Source organism: Hippocampus bargibanti, linkage group LG03 (genome assembly GCF_051943395.1).
Source record: "Hippocampus bargibanti isolate YZ-2025 linkage group LG03, ASM5194339v1, whole genome shotgun sequence".
Classification (NCBI taxonomy): Eukaryota; Metazoa; Chordata; class Actinopteri; order Syngnathiformes; family Syngnathidae; genus Hippocampus; species Hippocampus bargibanti.
In genome coordinates this window covers 2910410-2929811 of record NC_142736.1, presented here as the reverse complement: position 1 = coordinate 2929811, position 19402 = coordinate 2910410, and the positions used below count along the sequence as shown (strand labels likewise).

Below are 19402 nucleotides of genomic sequence, written 5' to 3'. Positions count from 1 at the left end.
ATAATAATAATAATAATAATGTTTCCCCCGTCGGTCGAATCAGGAACATCGATAACGGAAAACCCAGACAAGGAACCACTGGATCCGGTCACGTTTTCAAAACAAATCGCGAGTTATTCGAATGCAAAGCCCAAGCAAATGTGTTGTTCGTTTTATTGTGAAAAACTTCAAAGGAAATGTTCTCTATTATATTTGAACGTCGTTTCTCATTTTTATTCCTGAAAGCAGCATAATCACAGTTTATATTTCGTACTTTCACACAAATTAGTTACCCCCCCTCCAAAAAAAAAAAATAAAAAATTATGATTTTAAATCTAAATGTATCATGTTCTGGAGTGGCTTACGTTCAAACTGTGTTCCACAACCAAGATATTCCCTGTCATCTCCACCCATTTATTTATTTAGTTATTTATTTTTCATGAGGTAATGGAACTCATATTGTTGGGGCTCAGAATCTCGATCCAGTAGCCATCGGGATCCTGGATGAAGGCTAGTCCTTTCATTTTACCTGGAAAATGAAAATAATAATAATAAAAACACATGAACATATGTGTACATAAATTACAAGGATAGATAATGTGGCGTTTCGCAGTCATGTCATGAGACCCTCAATCAAGTGCTGTGCAGTAAATTGTTGTATATATGATATTTGTTCGATGTACAGCACGTTGTATTCAAAGGTGGTTGTTTTTAAAGGACAACCGACACCATTTTTTTTTTACTAACTGACATCACAAAAACGTTTTATAGCATCTAAAATACCCAAAACATGCAACAGAAAATGCACAAATGTAAAATGCGCTCAGTAGAAGTTATTTGAGGTGATTTTACAAATTATGGACGCAACGTGTCCGAAAGTGTCGGTTGTCCTTTAAAGTGCACCATAAATACAGCTATATTGAGTAAATTATCCAAAAATTGTTTCCGAGTCAATTTCAAACATCTCACCGTCATCTGGTTTCTTGACGAAGGTGACGTTTTGTTCCTCAAACAGCTTGCAGGCTCTGTTGACCTCCGGCACCGCGATGCCGATGTGCCCTGTCAAGTGTAATGTGAACATAAATCATTATTTTTTTAGTTTCTATTAAAATAAGTGACTTATACAGTGATACCTTAGGTTATGAACTTAATTGGTTCCCAGACAGAGTGTGTAAGGCAAAAAGGGTGTATCCCAAAAATTCAATTCCCATAGGAAACCATTAAAATGAGAATAATCCGTTCCCAGGTCCCCATAAAACATAATTTTCTACTTTCTTTAGCCTTAAAACTACACAAAATAGACCTTATTTTATGTATAATAAATGTGCTATGGTATTATAATGAAAGAAATAAACTGTACTGTATAAAAAAGTCATTTTATTTACCTTTGTGATGGTCGTTGATGGCTTGATGGAATGGAGTGCCCGGTTTCGTCAGCATTAAACACTTTCACATTAACTCATTCACTGCCATTCTCAAATTTATTTGGGAATTGAAAATATGACGTAGAGCGCCATTCCCGAATTAGTCTGGGTTTTGTTTATTTCTTGCTCGGGTGCTGATAAAGCGCTGGCCATGGCCTCTGGCAATGTTTCTTTCTTTTCCACAAGGGGGCAGCGTTTCCCTTTTTTCCATGTTGGCGCTTTGTTCCAGCTTCAGCTGTTGTTAAAGCGCTATATCAACCAATATGTATTGATTGCATTGTATTTTGTACAACTGCCCTCATTTTAAGATCAGTAAACTTCAGACCATATAATTCAGGAATTAACTATTTTTTGATGAAAGAAGAGAGTCTACGGTTTCTTACGCTGCATTGAATTTTGACGGAGACCTAAAACTCAATATTCTCTGGGTCCCGGAATTTGAGTGAAAATGACAAAAACTCTGGCACTGGACTGAACACATTTTTGCACATCGTCTGGCAGTGAATGAGTTAATTGCATGAGAAGTTTGAAACGTTCTTGTCTAAATAACGCCCAAACTTACCAAAACCACGTGGATCGGAGTTTCCGTTGTGATATGTAAGACTTTCATCAGACTCCGAACCCCAGTTACTAGAAAAGAGGTGAAACATTAAACAAAAATGGAGGAAACCGAAGCCGCTTGAGCTACCAAAACACGTGGAAGGATTGACGATGCCACAAGTCGTGTGCTGCTCTCTCTCTCTCTCCCCCCACCAAAATAAAGAAAAATGCAAATTTACAGGTGAAAGTTGAAAGACGGAAAAATAAAAATAAAAAAAAATAAAAAAACATAAAAAACTAGCATAAAAAACAAACATAACAAACATAAAACAACATGAAAAAAAACATACAAAACATTAAAAAACTAAAAACCCTAAAAACCATAAAACTAAAAAACCTAAAAAAAGTTTTAAAAAAAACTAAAAAACTAAAAAACCCAAAACACCCAAAAAACCTAAACACCCTAAAAAAAACTACAAAACATAAAAAACATAAAAAACATGAAAAAACATGAAAACCCATAAAAAACAAAAACATAAAAAACATGAAAAAACATGAAAACCCATAAAAAACAAACAAATTTAAAAACTAAAAAACATTAAAAAACAAAGAACAAAGAAATATTAAAAAACATTAAAAAACATGAAAAGACAAAAAACATAAAAAAAAAACATAATAAAAAAACACAAAAAACATGAAAAACATAATTAACAAAAAAAAAAAAAACAAAAAACATACAAAACATTAAAAAAAAACAAAAAAAACAAAACAAAGAAATATTAAAAAAACATTAAAAAAGCATTAAAAATACATTAAAAAACATTGAAAGACAAAAAACATAAAAAACTTTAAAAAAAACATAAAAACATAAAAAAAAAAAAAAAAACATTTAAAAAAAAATAAACAAAAAAACCACAAAATAAAAACTAGAAAATAACAATGGTCACTCTTACTGCGTCAACTCGATGGTGGCCCTACGGGAGAACGTCCAGCAAGTGCGCTCATTCACGTCGGTGGGGATCTCGTTTTTGTCTTCGTATCCCAGGAAGAAGAGGGAGAAGCGCATGGAAGGGAAGTCGAACCTCTGCAAAAGACTAAGCAGAAATTGCATCCGGTGCAACGGTGGCAACTCAGGGAGCTTCATTCAAACCACTTCCTGTTTCATACTCACGTCATGCCAAGGATCCTGGTGTAGAAATCCAAGGATTTAACAGGATCCTTGACTCGCAGCATCGTCTGCTGCATTATGAAATCCTACACGACACAATGAAAGTGAGTTTTTAAGTACGGTGAGATCTCGCTATAGCTAACGGACTTTTCACCTTACAAACATTTAATTAGCGAGAATATCATCTTGGCATACAAACTAGTTTTCGGCGGACGAACCAAACCGCACAGCGCCACGGTGGCTGTCGGACTAGTTGTCGTCACCCCCTTTCATTGTGGTTTGTTATCCAGTATAGTTTTGCTACTATGGGCCCGAAAAAGACCCCAGCACAGGCTAGTCAAAAAAATTTGACTTCCGGGACGAGCGGACGCTGGCGCGCTTTGGCTGCCGCTGCTTTCCCGCGTAATGTTTTTTTACCTGTTTTTTACCTTCTTTTAGCCTTTTAAACCTCTTTTTAGCTTTTTTATGGTTCACGAACCTCTGGAATTACCAGACAGTCACCAAACGAACGTTGGCTATCGATCCATCGCATGATTCCGGTCGCTTATCCGGATCACTGACGAAGCCGCGTTATCATCTCCACCCACCTGTTCCCGCTGTCGAGGGCTACCTGGCCGCTGCCTCCCTCTGTGTGTTGCTGGTGAATATCATGGCGCTTCTCCATCGACCTGTTGGGCGGCTACAGTACTCGGCGGCGGAGCTGCTGAAGTTCCGCTCCCGATGGACGAGCGTGCCACCGGCGATTCTCCGGTTTCCGGAAATCGCTCGTCGCCCTTCACGGAGGTATATCCACCGCGGATCACGTCGAGGCTTTCACCTCGATGGCTCCAAGGATATCACCTCCCTGTGGTCATCCGTCCGCCAGCCGCGCAGAGGGAGTAGCCGCAAGATCGACCACCGTATGTTAGCCGGCCTGGCTAGGTCGGCTAATGCGCCTCGTCGTGGGGACGCCACCAGCGTCAACTTCGGCCTCCTCAACGTCCGCTCGCTTACGGGAAAGGGGTGTCTTATCCAAGACATCCTAATTGACCGTAAGCTTGACTTTTTTTGTATAACTGAGACTTGGCAAACGGCGGGAGACTTCTCCGAGCTCAATGGCGCAACTCCACCAGGCTTTGTTTACATTGCTAAGCCCCGCCTCTCAGGCCGCGGAGGTGGACTTGCGATACTTTACCGCAAGAACTGGAGAATCCTTCAAGTTTCTATCCAGGAAACCCAATCCTTTGAATGTCTTGCGTGTAAAATTTCTGGACCCTCACCCACCATCATAGCCACTGTATACCGTGCACCAAAACCACATTGTGACTTTCTAAAAGAATTCTCTGAGGTCCTCACACACCTCTCCACCCTGTCACCGAATATAATTATTCTCGGAGACTTCAACATCCACATGGACAATTCCACTCTTCCCCTCACTAAAGACTTCACCTCCTCACTCGACAGCCTTGGTCTGCACCAATTCTCGGATTTTCCCACCCACATAAAAGGCCACACCCTGGACCTCATCTGCATGTCTGGCCTTACCCCTAAGAATTGCACAGCTGATGAAATCCCTATAACAGACCATTTCCTGGTTTCATTCAATGTTTCCATCACTCTCTCTCTCCCCAAACCACCCCGTGTCATCACATATCGCAACATCAAGGACATCAACGTTGCCACCCTTGCTGAGATGATTGCCACCCTGACTCTGGACCACAACTCTTCTCCTGATGAACTTGTCTCCCGGTACAACGCGGACCTCACGAACACCCTCAACGCCCTTGCTCCTCTAAAGTCCCGGTCTGTTCAATTTACCCGACCTGCACCCTGGTTCACCCCCCATCTCCGCTCCATCAAGACAAAGACTCGCCAACTTGAAAGACTTTACAGAAAGTCCGGGCTCACTATCCACAAGGACATGTATGCAACTCACCTTACCCTTTATAAGGACTCTATCTCACGCGCAAAATCGCTTTATTACTCTGGACTCATTGATTCAAATTCTGGTAACTCTCGGGCCCTCTTTTCCCTCTATCACAAAATCACACAATCTCCTATCTCTCTCCCCTCACACTTTTATTCCTCTGAGACATGCAACACTCTGCTGATGTTTTTTAGCGAAAAGATCAACAAAATCCATCAGCACCTCGGGTCCTCTGTCCGTCCCCCTTCTCCCAGCCTTTCTACTCCTTCCAAACTTTTTTCCGCTTTTGCACTCCCACATCCCTCTATAATCTCAGACATTATCACTAAATCCAAGAACTCCTCCTGTCAACTCGATCCCCTCCCCACTATCCTTATCAAGTCCTGCCTACCCTCTCTTCTCCCATTTATTTCTACTATTATTCACTCCTCATTATCAACTGGAATTGTTCCTATCCCACTCAAAACCGCAGCTGTCACTCCAATCTTGAAAAAACCTGGCTCAGACCCAAACGATTTCAATAACCTACGTCCAATTTCCCACCTTCCATTCATCGCCAAAATTCTTGAAAAGACAGTTGTTTCCCAGCTTCACTCACACCTCACTCACAATAACCTCTACGAACAATTCCAGTCTGGTTTCCGCCCCCGCCACAGTACTGAATCGGCTCTCATAAAAATCACGAATGATCTTTTTATGGCAGCCGATGCCGGTTCACTCTCCATCCTCATTCTTCTCGACCTGACCTCAGCTTTTGACACCATTTCCCACCCTATCCTTCTCGACAGACTTTCCACCCTAGGCATCAGCCACACCCCACTCCGCTGGTTTCACTCCTATCTCTCTGATCGCGCACAATTCATCCAAATCAACTCGTTCACCTCACGGTCCTCTCCGGTGTCCTCTGGTGTGCCTCAAGGGTCTGTCCTGGGGCCACTTCTCTTTATTATCTACCTACTTCCTCTTGGCAATATTTTCCGTAAGTTTGGCATTCACTTTCACTGCTTCGCGGATGACACCCAACTCTACCTCTCCAGCAAACCCGACGCTTCTCTTCCACCTTCATCCCTCTCATGTTGCCTCTCAGAAATTAAATCCTGGCTTTCCCATAACTTTCTCAAGCTCAACAGTGAAAAAACTGAACTTCTTCTTGTCGGTACCAAATCCACCCTCCACAAAACTAACAGTTTCTCCCTCACCATTGACAGTTCTACCGTGTCCCCCTCCCCTCAGGTCAAGAGTCTGGGTGTCATCCTCGATAGCTCACTTTCCTTTCACTCCCATATTAATAACATTACTCGGTCTGCTTATTTCCACCTCCGTAATATTAACCGTCTCCGTCCCTCGCTCACCCCTCACTCCGCTGCTATCCTTATCCACAGTCTTGTCACCTCCCGCATCGATTATTGCAACGCACTCCTCTTCGGTGTCAATCAGAAATTTATCCATAAACTCCAACTCGTCCAAAATTCTTCAGCCCGGATCATCACCAAAACACCCTCCTTTCACCACATCACCCCTGTACTCCAGCAACTCCACTGGCTACCGGTTAAACATCGTATCGAATTCAAAATACTTCTGTTTACTTTCAAAGCCATCCATAACCTTGCTCCTCCCTATCTTTCTGACCTGCTTCAAATCTCTGTTCCCTCTCGGTCCCTCAGATCCTCATCCTCCCTTCACCTCTATGTGCCCTCTGCCCGTCTCACCACGATGGGATGCAGAGCTTTCAGCCGCTCTGCTCCCAAACTCTGGAATTCACTCCCACCCAACATCCGTAATATTGACTCCCTCCCTATTTTCAAGGCTCATCTCAAAACCCATTTGTTTAAAATTGCTTTCAATGTCTAATTCTCTCTATTTTATTATTTATCATTTTACTTATGGTTTTATTGTTATGTGCTGTGTTCTATTGTTTTTATTGTGAAGTGTCCTTGGGTGTTTTGAAAGGCGCTTGAAATAAAATGTATTATTATTATAGTGTTCAGCCGGAGAGGACACAAAACAAAATTATGCTCGAGCAGAAAAAGGAGATCATCGAGAAACACGAACGAGGTGTGCGTTTGTGTGACTTAGCGTCCCAGTATGCTAAACGGACCATTGCTACGTGTGGCTAAGGGTGTTTCTATGTTGTCTAAGCAACGGTCTCAGGCAATAGAAGAGGTTGAAAAACTTCTGTCGATTGGGATTAACGAAAAGCAGCTAGCAGGGGACTGTGTTAGCGAGGGTATCATCACCGAGAAAGCACGGCAACTTCACTCGGATATCATCAAGAGGCAACTTCATCAACAACCATCGCAAAGGTAAATGAAACGACTTTATTATACAGTACAGTTTATTTCTTTAATTATAATACCATAGCACATTTATTATACATAAAATAAGGTATATGTTGTGTAGTTTTAAGGCTTATTTAGTAGACAATTATGTTTTATGGGGCCCTGGAAACGGATTATTCTTATTTTTAATGGTTTCCTATGCGAATTTAATACTTGGAAGACACACTTTTTGCCTTACACACACTTTCTGGGAACCAAGTAAGTTCGTAAGCTGAGGTATCACTGTACTTAACATACAATGGGAGGACTAACCGAATCTTTTTAAGAACTATGAGCGGAAAAACAGAGGTTGAACAAAATGTCATATTTTGACACAAGCCTGTGGAAAACGGCATGTGGCCAAATGGCATCTCTGTGTGAGCGTACACATGGAACCAACAACCATTCCCACCTCCGTGTTTATGTGCGCATGTAGTGACAAATTGCATTGTAGCAAGCCGTAAAATTAGACATGTTGGAATCTTGGATAAAGTCAGAATACCGCCAAAATCATGTTTGCCATATACATACATGTTTTTAGGTGCTAGCAGAAGTGATGTCATTGGACGACAACACAAAAAAGAATTTTTTTTCAGATGAAAGTTTGTCAGAGATGTTCGATCGGACACTGTGGACGAAGACTCAAACCCAGAAAGATTGTCTTTACTGCCGGCGGGAGACGTAGCCATTCATGACAGACGCCCGAATTCTGCAGCCCTCTGCCAAACTATTTATTGAGAGTAGATGCACATTTAAGTAATACATTAGTAAAACATAGTTTTCTTGATTAGAATACCACACCCCTGCAGCTGTAAGCAATAAAACATTGTCTCTCTCATGAACCAATAAATTTGTAACCTGGCTAATGAGCTCTTCCTGTGAAGGAGTTTCAGGTCATAAATTGCTTCGGTGATAAAGGAGTTTCCCATGTCCTAAATTTTGTCCAAGGCCAGATCTCCTAGATCAGGGGTGTCAAAGTCATTTTTTGCCACGGGCCACATTGTAGTTATGGTTTCCTCTCGAGGGCCGTTATGAATTTGGGGAACCCATTAGAATGTTTAAATCCCTTCAAATATTACATATAGAGCACACAGCAAATTAATGAATAACTCGTTTTCAAATCTGAAGTCAAGAATAATGACTTTTATTGTGGTTGACATCCAAAAATATGACATTTTGGCTCAGATTTTAGCAATCATCATGGAATTTAACAAGTTTGATTCGCTTTCGCGGGCCGAAAAAAATGATGTGGCGGGCCGGATTTCGCCCCCGGGCCTTGACTGTGACACCTGTGTCCTAGATGAAGATGACAGTTTAACTTGCTGCGTCTGTTGACCTCAGATTGACCCCAGGTTGTCTGCGCTTCAATTGTGTATTTGCGTCACACATGTTGACTAAGCATATAACAGCATGAAACTTTTAAATATGATAACTTCTTATTCTGTCTAATCTCTATCAAAGTAGTTTGCTGTAATAGTACCAAATGAGAAAGAATACTTTTAGTGGAAAGAAAAAAGGCACATGCTTGTAAGAAGACAGCAGCTATGTTACATACAAGAGGTCAATGTTACAGGAAGATGTCAGGTTATAAAAAGAAAAGCGTGAAAAAAAAAATCAAGGCATGATAGGTGATTTGTGTCAAAAGGAGTGCATATTTACACGTCGTTTATATTTCCTAAGGAGGGTGTAAACGTGAGAGACTTATAAGAGGGGCTTTTCAAGACAGAGTGTGTAGGTTCAAAGTTGAAACATCCAGAGCTCACACTCAAATGCTGAACACTTCCCCCATCGGTCTGAATGAATTTCACTTGACTGGGCCAAAATTCTCGAGTGAACCTCAACCATCTTATTGGACATACAGTGATACCTCGGTTTACGAACCCCTTGACTTACGAACTTTTTGGTTTACGAACGTTAAATTTAGGAAAATTTTACCTTGGCATACGAACTATTTTTTGGGATACACACGGAGCTGCCACAATGAGTGATGTGTCGTTCGCAAACGAGCCCGTTCTCCTAACAAGAAAATGGCAGCCGGCTTGTTTTGGTCGTCTATTCCCCGCCCCCAAGTCTTCGGTTAAAGTCACGTGATTGGTCAAGAACGCAGCAGTGAGGGGAGCTGGTTTAAACATTAAAGAGACAGGCAGATGACAGATAGAGAGTGATAAAATAGATAGAAAACAGTGAAATTTGGACTTGTTTCAACTTTGATAGTTCAAAGGCAGAGTGGAGACTGCAAGGTTAAAATTCCCATCAATCATGCTCCACAAATAAACCACACAAGCCATCTGTACACTTTATGCAAAAAAACTATCAACCCAGCTCAACAGAACACAATTGATGAGGAACAAGGTAAAATTATCGCAGAGAATGTTCCTCCAAGTGTTTAATGCTGATGAAACCGGCCACTCCATTCCATCAAGCCATCAACGACCATCACAAAGGTAAATGAAATGACTTTATTATACAGTACAGTTTATTACTTTAATTATAATACCATAGCACATTTATTATACATAAAATAAGGTATATTTTGTGTAGTTTTAAGCCTTAGAAAATTAGAAATTTATGTTTTATGGGGACCTTAGAACGGATTATTCTTCTTTTAATGGTTTCCTATGGAAAATTATTTTTTGGGATACACACTTTTCGCCTTACACACTGTCTGGGAAGCAATTAAGTTGGTAAGCCAAGGTATCCCTGTACATTTAATGACAAGTATTCATTGCTGAGCGTGTGTGGCTCACTTTTTCCAATCGTCCCAAAAGTGAATAAAAGTGTTCAGTGAATAAAAATGAGAGCAAACGAAAACTTCCGAAAAAAAGCAGAAAAGTTTGAATGGGAAGTTGTAGAAAATGGAAAGGCGACTTACGAATTAAGAAAACTCAACAAATTCGTTACATGCGTCTTAGATTGACAGAAACTGTGGAATTGGGCTAATTTTATTCGTGTGTGAAATTTGTACCGCGGATTTTGAGCGTTTCGTGAAGTTATTCTCTTCTTAAATCAAGTGTTAAGCTAGCTAAAGTTAGCTTCGTCATGCTAAGTCCCACTTACCTGCCTTCTGGTCAAAATGTTAACAGTTTTGTTTCTGCTAAACAAACACGATAGTCATAACCGCACACAAATATATTACACTTATTTTAATAACGATCCATTTTATGTGACAAAATCGAACGGGTCCGATAATGGAGGCAGGCGTGATGTCACCGAGCACTAGTGCATGGCTCGTCCCAAATTTGAGGGTTTGGCAGACCAGGGGGAAAAAAACACAAATCACGGCGAAATAAAACATCCTTACCTTGGTAATGGGATCTCCATCTTTACACGCCGCCGCCACCAACTCATCTGATAGACCTTTGTCGCTCATTTTGTCTCGGGTCATGTTAAATCGAGTTGGGTTGGGATCGTCAACACTCGGCTCCGAGTCGGTTGCCATCGGCGGAGGCGTAGGGGGTGAACATGTCAAGACGGGCTGCTTCCTGGTTGAGTCGGATAGCCCCGCCCCTAAAGACCCGCCAAAATAAGAGCATTCGTTTTGTGAAATGCATTTCATGTACAGTATCATAAACTATTACACAGCAATATTTACAATAAGAACAATCGTACGTTTGCGCGCACACATTTCACAGCTAAAACCAATAATTTACGCCAATAACGCAGTGTCAAGTGTTCTTAAAGAAAGACGTGTCACGATGACGTTTGCGCAATGGGCGTGGTCGCCACACAGTTGTTCAGATCAATTCTTTGGATGTGTTTGCGTGTGTCGGTGAATCATCCAACGTGCCAACCATTTTTTTTTCTCCAAATTTTGAGAAAAAGTCAAGTCAAACATGTAAAACTTGGTGGACACTCCGAATCATAACAAGAGCAAGAAAAATGGTGCATATATGAGTTTATTATCTCGTCAAATTGTTGATATTATGACTCCAGACACACAGCTGGCTTTTCAAGTTACATAGCCAACAGTACATTATAACTGGGCTGCTGCAGATCGACAATATTTATGTATTTATTATGTATTATGTATTTATTATGTATTTATTTATTGTTTATCATTTATTAATTAGAGTGAGACCTCAACTTACAAACACCTTATCTTACAAACGTCAAATTTATGAAGTGATCTTCGGCGGAAGCACATGAGCAGCACCAGAGGTTAAGTTACCAACAGTCCTTATGGAAGGTGACTCTCCTTCCATAAGCCATCAACGAGCATCAAAAAGGTAAATAAAACTTTATTTGACAGCACAGTTTATTTCTTTCATTACAGTCCTCATGCAATGCGCCTCTCTTTCCAAACAGCAATTCCCTTTGACTTTCGACCTCCAACACCATTCCAACAAGCCATAAATGACCATCACAAATGTAAATAAAGTGACTTTATGATACAATGCAGTGTATTTCTTTCATTACAATACAATAGCACATTTATTATACATAGAATAAGGTATGTTGTGTGTGTAGTTTTTTAGGCTTATTTAGTTGAAAAGTATATTTTATGGAAACCCGGGAACGGATTATTCCCATTTTAATGGTTTCCTATTGGATTTTTTTTTTAGATACACACTTTTGGCCTTACATACTCTGTCTGGGAACCGATTAAGTTCGTAAGTTGAGGTTTCACTGTAATTAATTAATTTATTTATTTACTGCAAACCAACGCAGAAAGAAGCTGAATGAAAAAAAAATCTAAAATTAGATTTCCTGAGAGAGGTGGAGTTTAACATGACTGTTTTACCCATGATGAATATTGTCATTTATTCATAAATGTTTTATTTTTCTCAATTGCGGGGATTCTCCCTCACACAGGATTGAGTTCATCTTTTTTCTGTCCATGATCATGATTTTCTTTAAAGAAAGAAACAAGTGATATAAGAATACAAGTGCTATTGATAACCTGCCCACGGAAGATCCAATACAAAAAGAAGTCGATTGAAAGGAGGTAAATAAAATTGTAAAAAAAAAAAAAGCCCTTTGCTGCTACAATAACAGCATTTTCAATAGCTACGTCCAAACATGGTGTAGTATTGAGCTGGTGCCTTGCCGCAGACACACAGCTGACCGGGTTGCAGCGTCTTGAGCGGTGAAAAGGGGATGCACAAACTCTTAGCACCCATGGATGGCGCTCCGGGCTCGAGGTCTTGATCCCTGATTGAAAAAAAAAAAAAGAACTATAAGTGCTTTATAAGGAAGAAAAAGGGAAAATACGTTGACATACTTGGCAGTGGTTTTCTTGATCCAGTCCTCACAATCCATACCACCGCAGAACGGAATCTGGACAATCTGTCATATGAAACAAAAAATGTGATTAGAAGGAGGTTACATCCAATCTTTTCGCTCCCTCATTGATCAAGGCCTGAATATCGGGTGACTCAAGACTCCTCAAGGTTAAAGGACAACCGACATATATCCGCAGGATCGGATATATCGATAGTCCGGTTATATGGATATTTTTTCAGACTCCCGAGAATATCGACATAACGAGACTTTACTGTATTTTTATTTAAATGCAAAACACCAATAACAATGACAGTGTCCAAAATCTGCAAAAAAATTCAGCTGCGAATTTGCGCATTTTCAGAAAGTCCCGCCCCCAGTTCGTGACGTCACGCCAAGACGTCTTGCATTGCTGGAGAATCAAAACAATGGCTTCAGATTCGGAGAAAATCCTTTCTTGTTACACATCCAGTTATGAATATGATTCAAATACAGTAAAGTCTCGTTATTTCGATAGTCCCGGTTATATCGATATTTTTTCGGACTCCCTTGAATATAGATATAACGAGACTTTATTGTAGTTCTGAAGATGAAAGCATACATGTTTGCAATTGATTAAAGAAGTCCTTCCGTGTCATTTTGAAGCATCTGGACTGCAATGTAGCGTCCCAGAAAAGAGGCAGAAAATGGCGACCAAGCTCCCTGTGAGGAATTAATCAGCCAGTTTCCACAGGCTGATAAATTCCTTATATGGAGCTTGGTCGCCCTCTTCTGGCTCTTTTTGGTGTAACATGACGTTTTCAGACCAAACAAGCACAGCAAAATGCATTGAGGTGATACAAGGTATGTCCTTTCTCGGTGAGGGCCGTTCCTTCAGTGACGTCACGTACGGACTTGTCACCAACTCAAAAACAAGATTTCCTGAATATTCAGCGCGAGTCTTAAAATGTAAAATATAGCTAGCTATATGCGGTGGAATCTTTGTAAAATACGCTCAGTAGAAGTCATTTGAAGCCATTTTACAAATTATGGACACAACTTGTCTGGACATGTCGGTTGTCCTTTAAAGGACAACAAACACCATAATTTTTGTTTCCTAACAGACATCAGAAAAACGTTTTATTGCATCTAAAATAGCCAAAACACGCAGGCTGATATTTTTAGTCAAATGAAAAACACCAATAAAAACGAGTTAAAGTGTCCCAAAACTGCCACAAAATGACCTCAGAAAGTTTCAGTTTCAGAGGTGTTTCAGGTGCTCCTCACCTTTCCAGAATCCAGATCCTTTTGGAATTGATCCATCGTGTCTGCTGCCACCAAGTGACTCTTTAGGTCATTTGATGCTCTGTTAAAAAAAATAAAAATAAAAGAGGCTAATTGGACGACCGCTGTTACCTCACTGGAAATACATTTCTACACACACCAAGTGGTACTAACTACCTTGTCTTATATACAGAAAGTGCTGAAGAATGAATAACTTTCTGTGTCTTTGTGTGTCATATTATTATATATTTTTTATATATATTTTTTTACTTTATGTTACTTCCGGGTTGAGTGAAAGCTGGCGCGTGTGGCTGCCGCTGCTCACCCGCAGAAAAAAAATTCTTGTTACTGTAAAGTGTCCTTGAAAGTTTTGAAAGGCGCTGAGAAATTAAATGTATTACAGTGATACATTGGCTTACGAACTTAATTGGTTTCCAGACAGAGTGTGTAAGGCGAAAAGTGTGTATCCCAAAATATAATTTCCCATAGGAAACCATTAAAATGAAAATAATCTGTTCCGAGGTCCCCAAAAAAACACAATTTTCTACTTTCTAATTTTCTAAGCCTTAAAACTACAAAAAATATACCTTATTTATGTATAATAAATGTGCTATGGTATTATAATTAAAGAAATAAACTGTACAGTATAATAAAGTTGTTTTATTTAACTTTGTGATGGTCGTTGATGGCTTGATGGAATGGAGTGGCCGCTTTCATCAGCATTAAACACTTGATGAGGAACGTAACCTTCTTTCACCATCTTGAGGAATGATCCCTTGTGGGTGCTTTCTCTGTGATAATTTTATCTAGTTCCTCATCAATTTGTTCTTTTTAGCTGGGTTGATCGCTTTTTGGATCAAGTGTACAGATGGCTTGTGCGGGATATTTGTGGAACCTTATTGATGGGAATTTTAACCTTGCAGTCTACACTCTGCATTTGAACTATCAAAGTTGAAACTCTCAGACTGTCGTCTGCCTGTCTCTTTAATGTTTAAACCACCTCCCCTCAACGCAATGGCAGCCATTTTCTTTTTGGAGAACGGTTTCCCTCTTTATCTGTAAACCCCACCCCCCCTCACTGCTGCATTCTTGACCAATCACGTGGCTTTAACCAAAGACCGGGGGCGGGGAATAGAGGACCAGAACAAGCCGGCTGCCATTTTGTTGTTAGGAGTACGGGCTCGTTCGCGAACGACACATCACTCATTGTGGCAGCTCTGTGTGTATCCCGAAAAAAGTTCGTATGCCAAGGTAAAATTTGCATACATTTAACGTTTGTAAACCGAAAAGTTCGGAAGCCAAGGGGTTCGTAAACTGAGGTATCACTGTAATTATTATTATTATGATTAATAATTTTGGGGACCGGCTAAAATGATCACAGAACCTCTGAGTAAGTGTCCACGTTCTATGCGAACATCTTACTTAGTGAACAGGCAGCTCTGAATGTCCTCCAACATGGCAGCCAGTTTCTTCTCCACCTCGGCCTCGGAGATGGTGACCTTCTCGCCGGTGTCTCTCCTCACAGCGACGCATTGGCGCTGCTGCATATCCTTCGGGCCCACTTCCAGACGGATGGGAACCCCCTGACCGGAAAAAAATAAATAATTTACGAACCAATTTGAAATGAAAAGGGTTTTTATTCAAATGGTGATTTTGGTACCTTAAGCTCCCAGTGGTTGAACTTCCATCCCGGTGAGTAGTTGTCCCGGATGTCGCACTTGACTCTGATGTCGGCGGCTTGCAGCCTGTTGACGTATACTGAGCACTGGTTCATCAGGGCGTCCTTTTCCTGGTCTGGCAGCGACGCCGTGATTCCGCACGGAATGATGACAACCTGAGCAACGAGAGAAGGTCCATTTCAAGCAATATGGTCTTAAAATGCGTTGTGCGTGGGTTCTAAAATTAATTTTTCATCAATGGCTGGTCATCGGACACTGGTTTTGCTGAACTTGGGAATCGAAATCGTAGTTGAACGGTGTTGCAACGGTGTAGATGTAAGGCACTGGTGTCAAAGTCAAGGCCCGGGGTAGCTAGCTATATGCGGTGGAATCTTTGTAAAATACGCTCAGTAGAAGTCATTTGAAGCCATTTTACAAATTATGGACACAACTTGTCTGGACATGTCGGTTGTCCTTTAAAGGACAACAAACACCATAATTTTTGTTTCCTAACAGACATCAGAAAAACGTTTTATTGCATCTAAAATAGCCAAAACACGCAGGCTGATATTTTTAGTCAAATGAAAAACACCAATAAAAACGAGTTAAAGTGTCCCAAAACTGCCACAAAATGACCTCAGAAAGTTTCAGTTTCAGAGGTGTTTCAGGTGCTCCTCACCTTTCCAGAATCCAGATCCTTTTGGAATTGATCCATCGTGTCTGCTGCCACCAAGTGACTCTTTAGGTCATTTGATGCTCTGTTAAAAAAAATAAAAATAAAAGAGGCTAATTGGACGACCGCTGTTACCTCACTGGAAATACATTTCTACACACACCAAGTGGTACTAACTACCTTGTCTTATATACAGAAAGTGCTGAAGAATGAATAACTTTGTGTCTTTGTGTGTCATATTATTATATATTTTTTATATATATTTTTTTACTTTATGTTACTTCCGGGTTGAGTGAAAGCTGGCGCGTGTGGCTGCCGCTGCTCACCCGCAGAAAAAAAATTCTTGTTACTGTAAAGTGTCCTTGAAAGTTTTGAAAGGCGCTGAGAAATTAAATGTATTACAGTGATACATCGGTTTACGAACTTAATTGGTTTCCAGACAGAGTGTGTAAGGCGAAAAGTGTGTATCTCAAAATATAATTTCCCATAGGAAACCATTAAAATGAAAATAATCTGTTCCGAGGTCCCCAAAAAAACACAATTTTCTACTTTCTAATTTTCTAAGCCTTAAAACTACAAAAAATATACATTATTTATGTATAATAAATGTGCTATGGTATCATAATTAAAGAAATAAACTGTACAATATGATAAAGTTGTTTTATTTAACTTTGTGATGGTCGTTGATGGCTTGATGGAATGGAGTGGCCGGTTTCATCAGCATTAAACACTTGATGAGGAACGTAACCTTCTTTCACCATTTTGAGGAATGATCCCTTGTGGGTGCTTTCTCTGTGATAATTTTATCTAGTTCCTCATCAATTTGTTCTGTTTAGCTGGGTTGATCGCTTTTTGCATCAAGTGTACAAATGGCTTGTGCGGGATATTTGTGGAACCTGATTGATGGGAATTTTAACCTTGCAGTCTACACTCTGCATTTGAACTATCAAAGTTGAAACTCTCAGACTGTCGTCTGCCTGTCTCTTTAATGTTTAAACCACCTCCCCTCAACGCAATGGCAGCCATTTTCTTTTTGGAGAACGGTTTCCCTCTTTATCTGTAAACCCCACCCCCCCTCACTGCTGCATTCTTGACCAATCACGTGGCTTTAACCAAAGACCGGGGGCGGGGAATAGAGGACCAGAACAAGCCGGCTGCCATTTTGTTGTTAGGAGTACGGGCTCGTTCGCGAACGACACATCACTCATTGTGGCAGCTCTGTGTGTATCCCGAAAAAAGTTCGTATGCCAAGGTAAAATTTGCATACATTTAACGTTTGTAAACCGAAAAGTTCGGAAGCCAAGGGGTTCGTAAACTGAGGTATCACTGTAATTATTATTATTATGATTAATAATTTTGGGGACCGGCTAAAATGATCACCGAACCACTGAGTAAGTGTCCACGTTCTATGCGAACATCTTACTTAGTGAACAGGCAGCTCTGAATGTCCTCCAACATGGCAGCCAGTTTCTTCTCCACCTCGGCCTCGGAGATGGTGACCTTCTCGCCGGTGTCTCTCCTCACAGCGACGCATTGGCGCTGCTGCATATCCTTCGGGCCCACTTCCAGACGGATGGGAACCCCCTGACCGGAAAAAAATATATAGTTTACGAACCAATTTGAAATGAAAAGGGTTTTTATTCAAATGGTGATTTTGGTACCTTAAGCTCCCAGTGGTTGAACTTCCATCCCGGTGAGTAGTTGTCCCGGATGTCGCACTTGACTCTGATGTCGGCGGCTTGCAGCCTGTTGACGTATACTGAGCACTGGTTCATCAGGGCGTCCTTTTCCTGGTCTGGCAGCGACGCCGTGATTCCGCATGGAATGATGACAACCTGAGCAACGAGAGAAGGTCCATTTCAAGCAATATGGTCTTAAAATGCTTTGTGCGTGGGTTTTAAAATTAATTTTTCATCAATGGCTGGTCATCGGACACTGGTTTTGCTGAACTTGGGAATCGAAATCGTAGTTGAACGGTGTTGCAACGGTGTAGATGTAAGGCACTGGTGTCAAAGTCAAGGCCCGGGGGTCAAATCTGGTCCGCCATATCTTGATATTCGGTCCACGAAAGGAAATCAAACTTGTGAAATTTTATGATGCTTGCTAATGTCCGAACCAACATGTCCAATTGTCCCATGTATACCAAAATAACAGTCATTATTTTTGACTTCAAATTTGAAAACTATTATTCATTAACTCATTCCTTGCCATTCCAGAATTTATTCAGGAATAGAAAATACGACGTAGAGCGCCATGCCTGAATTTGTTCGGGTTTTGGTTTTTCTTGCTGGGGTACGGATAAAACGCTGGCCAGACCTCTGGCAATGTTTTTTTTTCCCTTCCACAAGGGGGAATCATTTCCCTTTTTTCCATGTTAGTGATTTGTTCCAGTTTCAGCTGCTGCTAAAGCGCTATATAAACCGATATGCATGAATTACATTGTATTTTGGACAACCGCCCTCATTTCAAGCACATATAAACCCAGACCAATATCATTCAGGAATTAACTTTTTTTGTGTTGAAAGAAGAGCGTCGAAGGTTTCTTACACTGCATTGAATGTTTATGCAGTACTAAAACTCAATATACTGTGGGTCCTGCAATTTTTCCGAAAATGACAAAAACCCTGTCACTGCAGTGGACATATTTTTGCATGCCTGGCAGTGAATGAGTTAATTTGTTCCGCACTCTGTATGTAATATGTGTAGGGTATTTAATTTAACGGCCCCCTAGAGGAAACCATAACTACAATATAGCCCGCAGTAAAAAAAAAAAAAAAAATTTGACACCCTTGTCCTACCTGAAGGCAAGCCACTCTGGGCGGCAACACCAGCCCCCTGTTGTCTCCATGCACCATGGTGAGGACACCAATGGTCCTGGTGGTAAGACCCCAAGAGTTTTGGAAGGCCAGTTGCTTCTCGCCAGGCTTCTTCGGGTCTTCGAACGTGATCTCGAACATTCTGGAGAAGTTCTGACCGAGATGATGAGACGTCGCGCCCTGCGATAGTCGGCAAAGGCAAAGTTAGCATGCTAGTAGGCTCTTTTTTGGGATGTTACCTTGGCGTACGAACTTATTTGGTTCCCAGACAGAGTGTGTAAGGAGAAAAGTGTGTATGCCAAAAAATAATTTCCCATAGGAAACCATTAAAATGAGAATAATCCGTTCCCAGGTCCCCATAAAACATAATTTTCTACTTTCTAAGCCTTAAAACTACACAAAATATACCTTATTTATGTATAATAAATTGTGCTATG

At 40.7% G+C, this 19402-nt stretch overlaps 2 protein-coding genes across 4 annotated transcripts in view; both read right to left on the bottom strand.

The window, feature by feature from the left end:
• Window positions 1-136: 136 nt before the first annotated feature.
• LOC148899965 (lactoylglutathione lyase-like) lies at window positions 137-10803 on the bottom strand. Its single transcript, XM_088991514.1, has 6 exons — window positions 10637-10803; window positions 3115-3197; window positions 2897-3037; window positions 1966-2033; window positions 949-1038; window positions 137-508 (listed from the first exon to the last, which is right to left on the bottom strand). Exons 1-6 carry the CDS (start codon window positions 10772-10774, stop codon window positions 417-419), a joined length of 612 nt encoding a protein of 203 aa, XP_088847640.1. The 5' UTR covers window positions 10775-10803; the 3' UTR covers window positions 137-416.
• Window positions 10804-11213: 410 nt separating this feature from the next.
• The window catches only part of eprs1 (glutamyl-prolyl-tRNA synthetase 1), a 34944-nt gene continuing 26755 nt past the window's right edge, over window positions 11214-19402 (bottom strand). For 2 of the 3 annotated variants that reach the window (XM_088991503.1, XM_088991504.1), the window contains 6 exons: window positions 18948-19145; window positions 17811-17984; window positions 17573-17733; window positions 16156-16234; window positions 12557-12621; window positions 11214-12486 (listed from right to left, as the gene is read on the bottom strand). In XM_088991503.1, the coding sequence (XP_088847629.1) occupies window positions 12336-12486; window positions 12557-12621; window positions 16156-16234; window positions 17573-17733; window positions 17811-17984; window positions 18948-19145 (828 nt within the window). In that variant the 3' untranslated portion in view covers window positions 11214-12335. Of the gene's footprint in view, window positions 12487-12556; window positions 12622-16125; window positions 16235-17572; window positions 17734-17810; window positions 17985-18947; window positions 19146-19402 lie in introns of those variants that run through there. The other variant, XM_088991502.1, reaches the window with a different exon arrangement.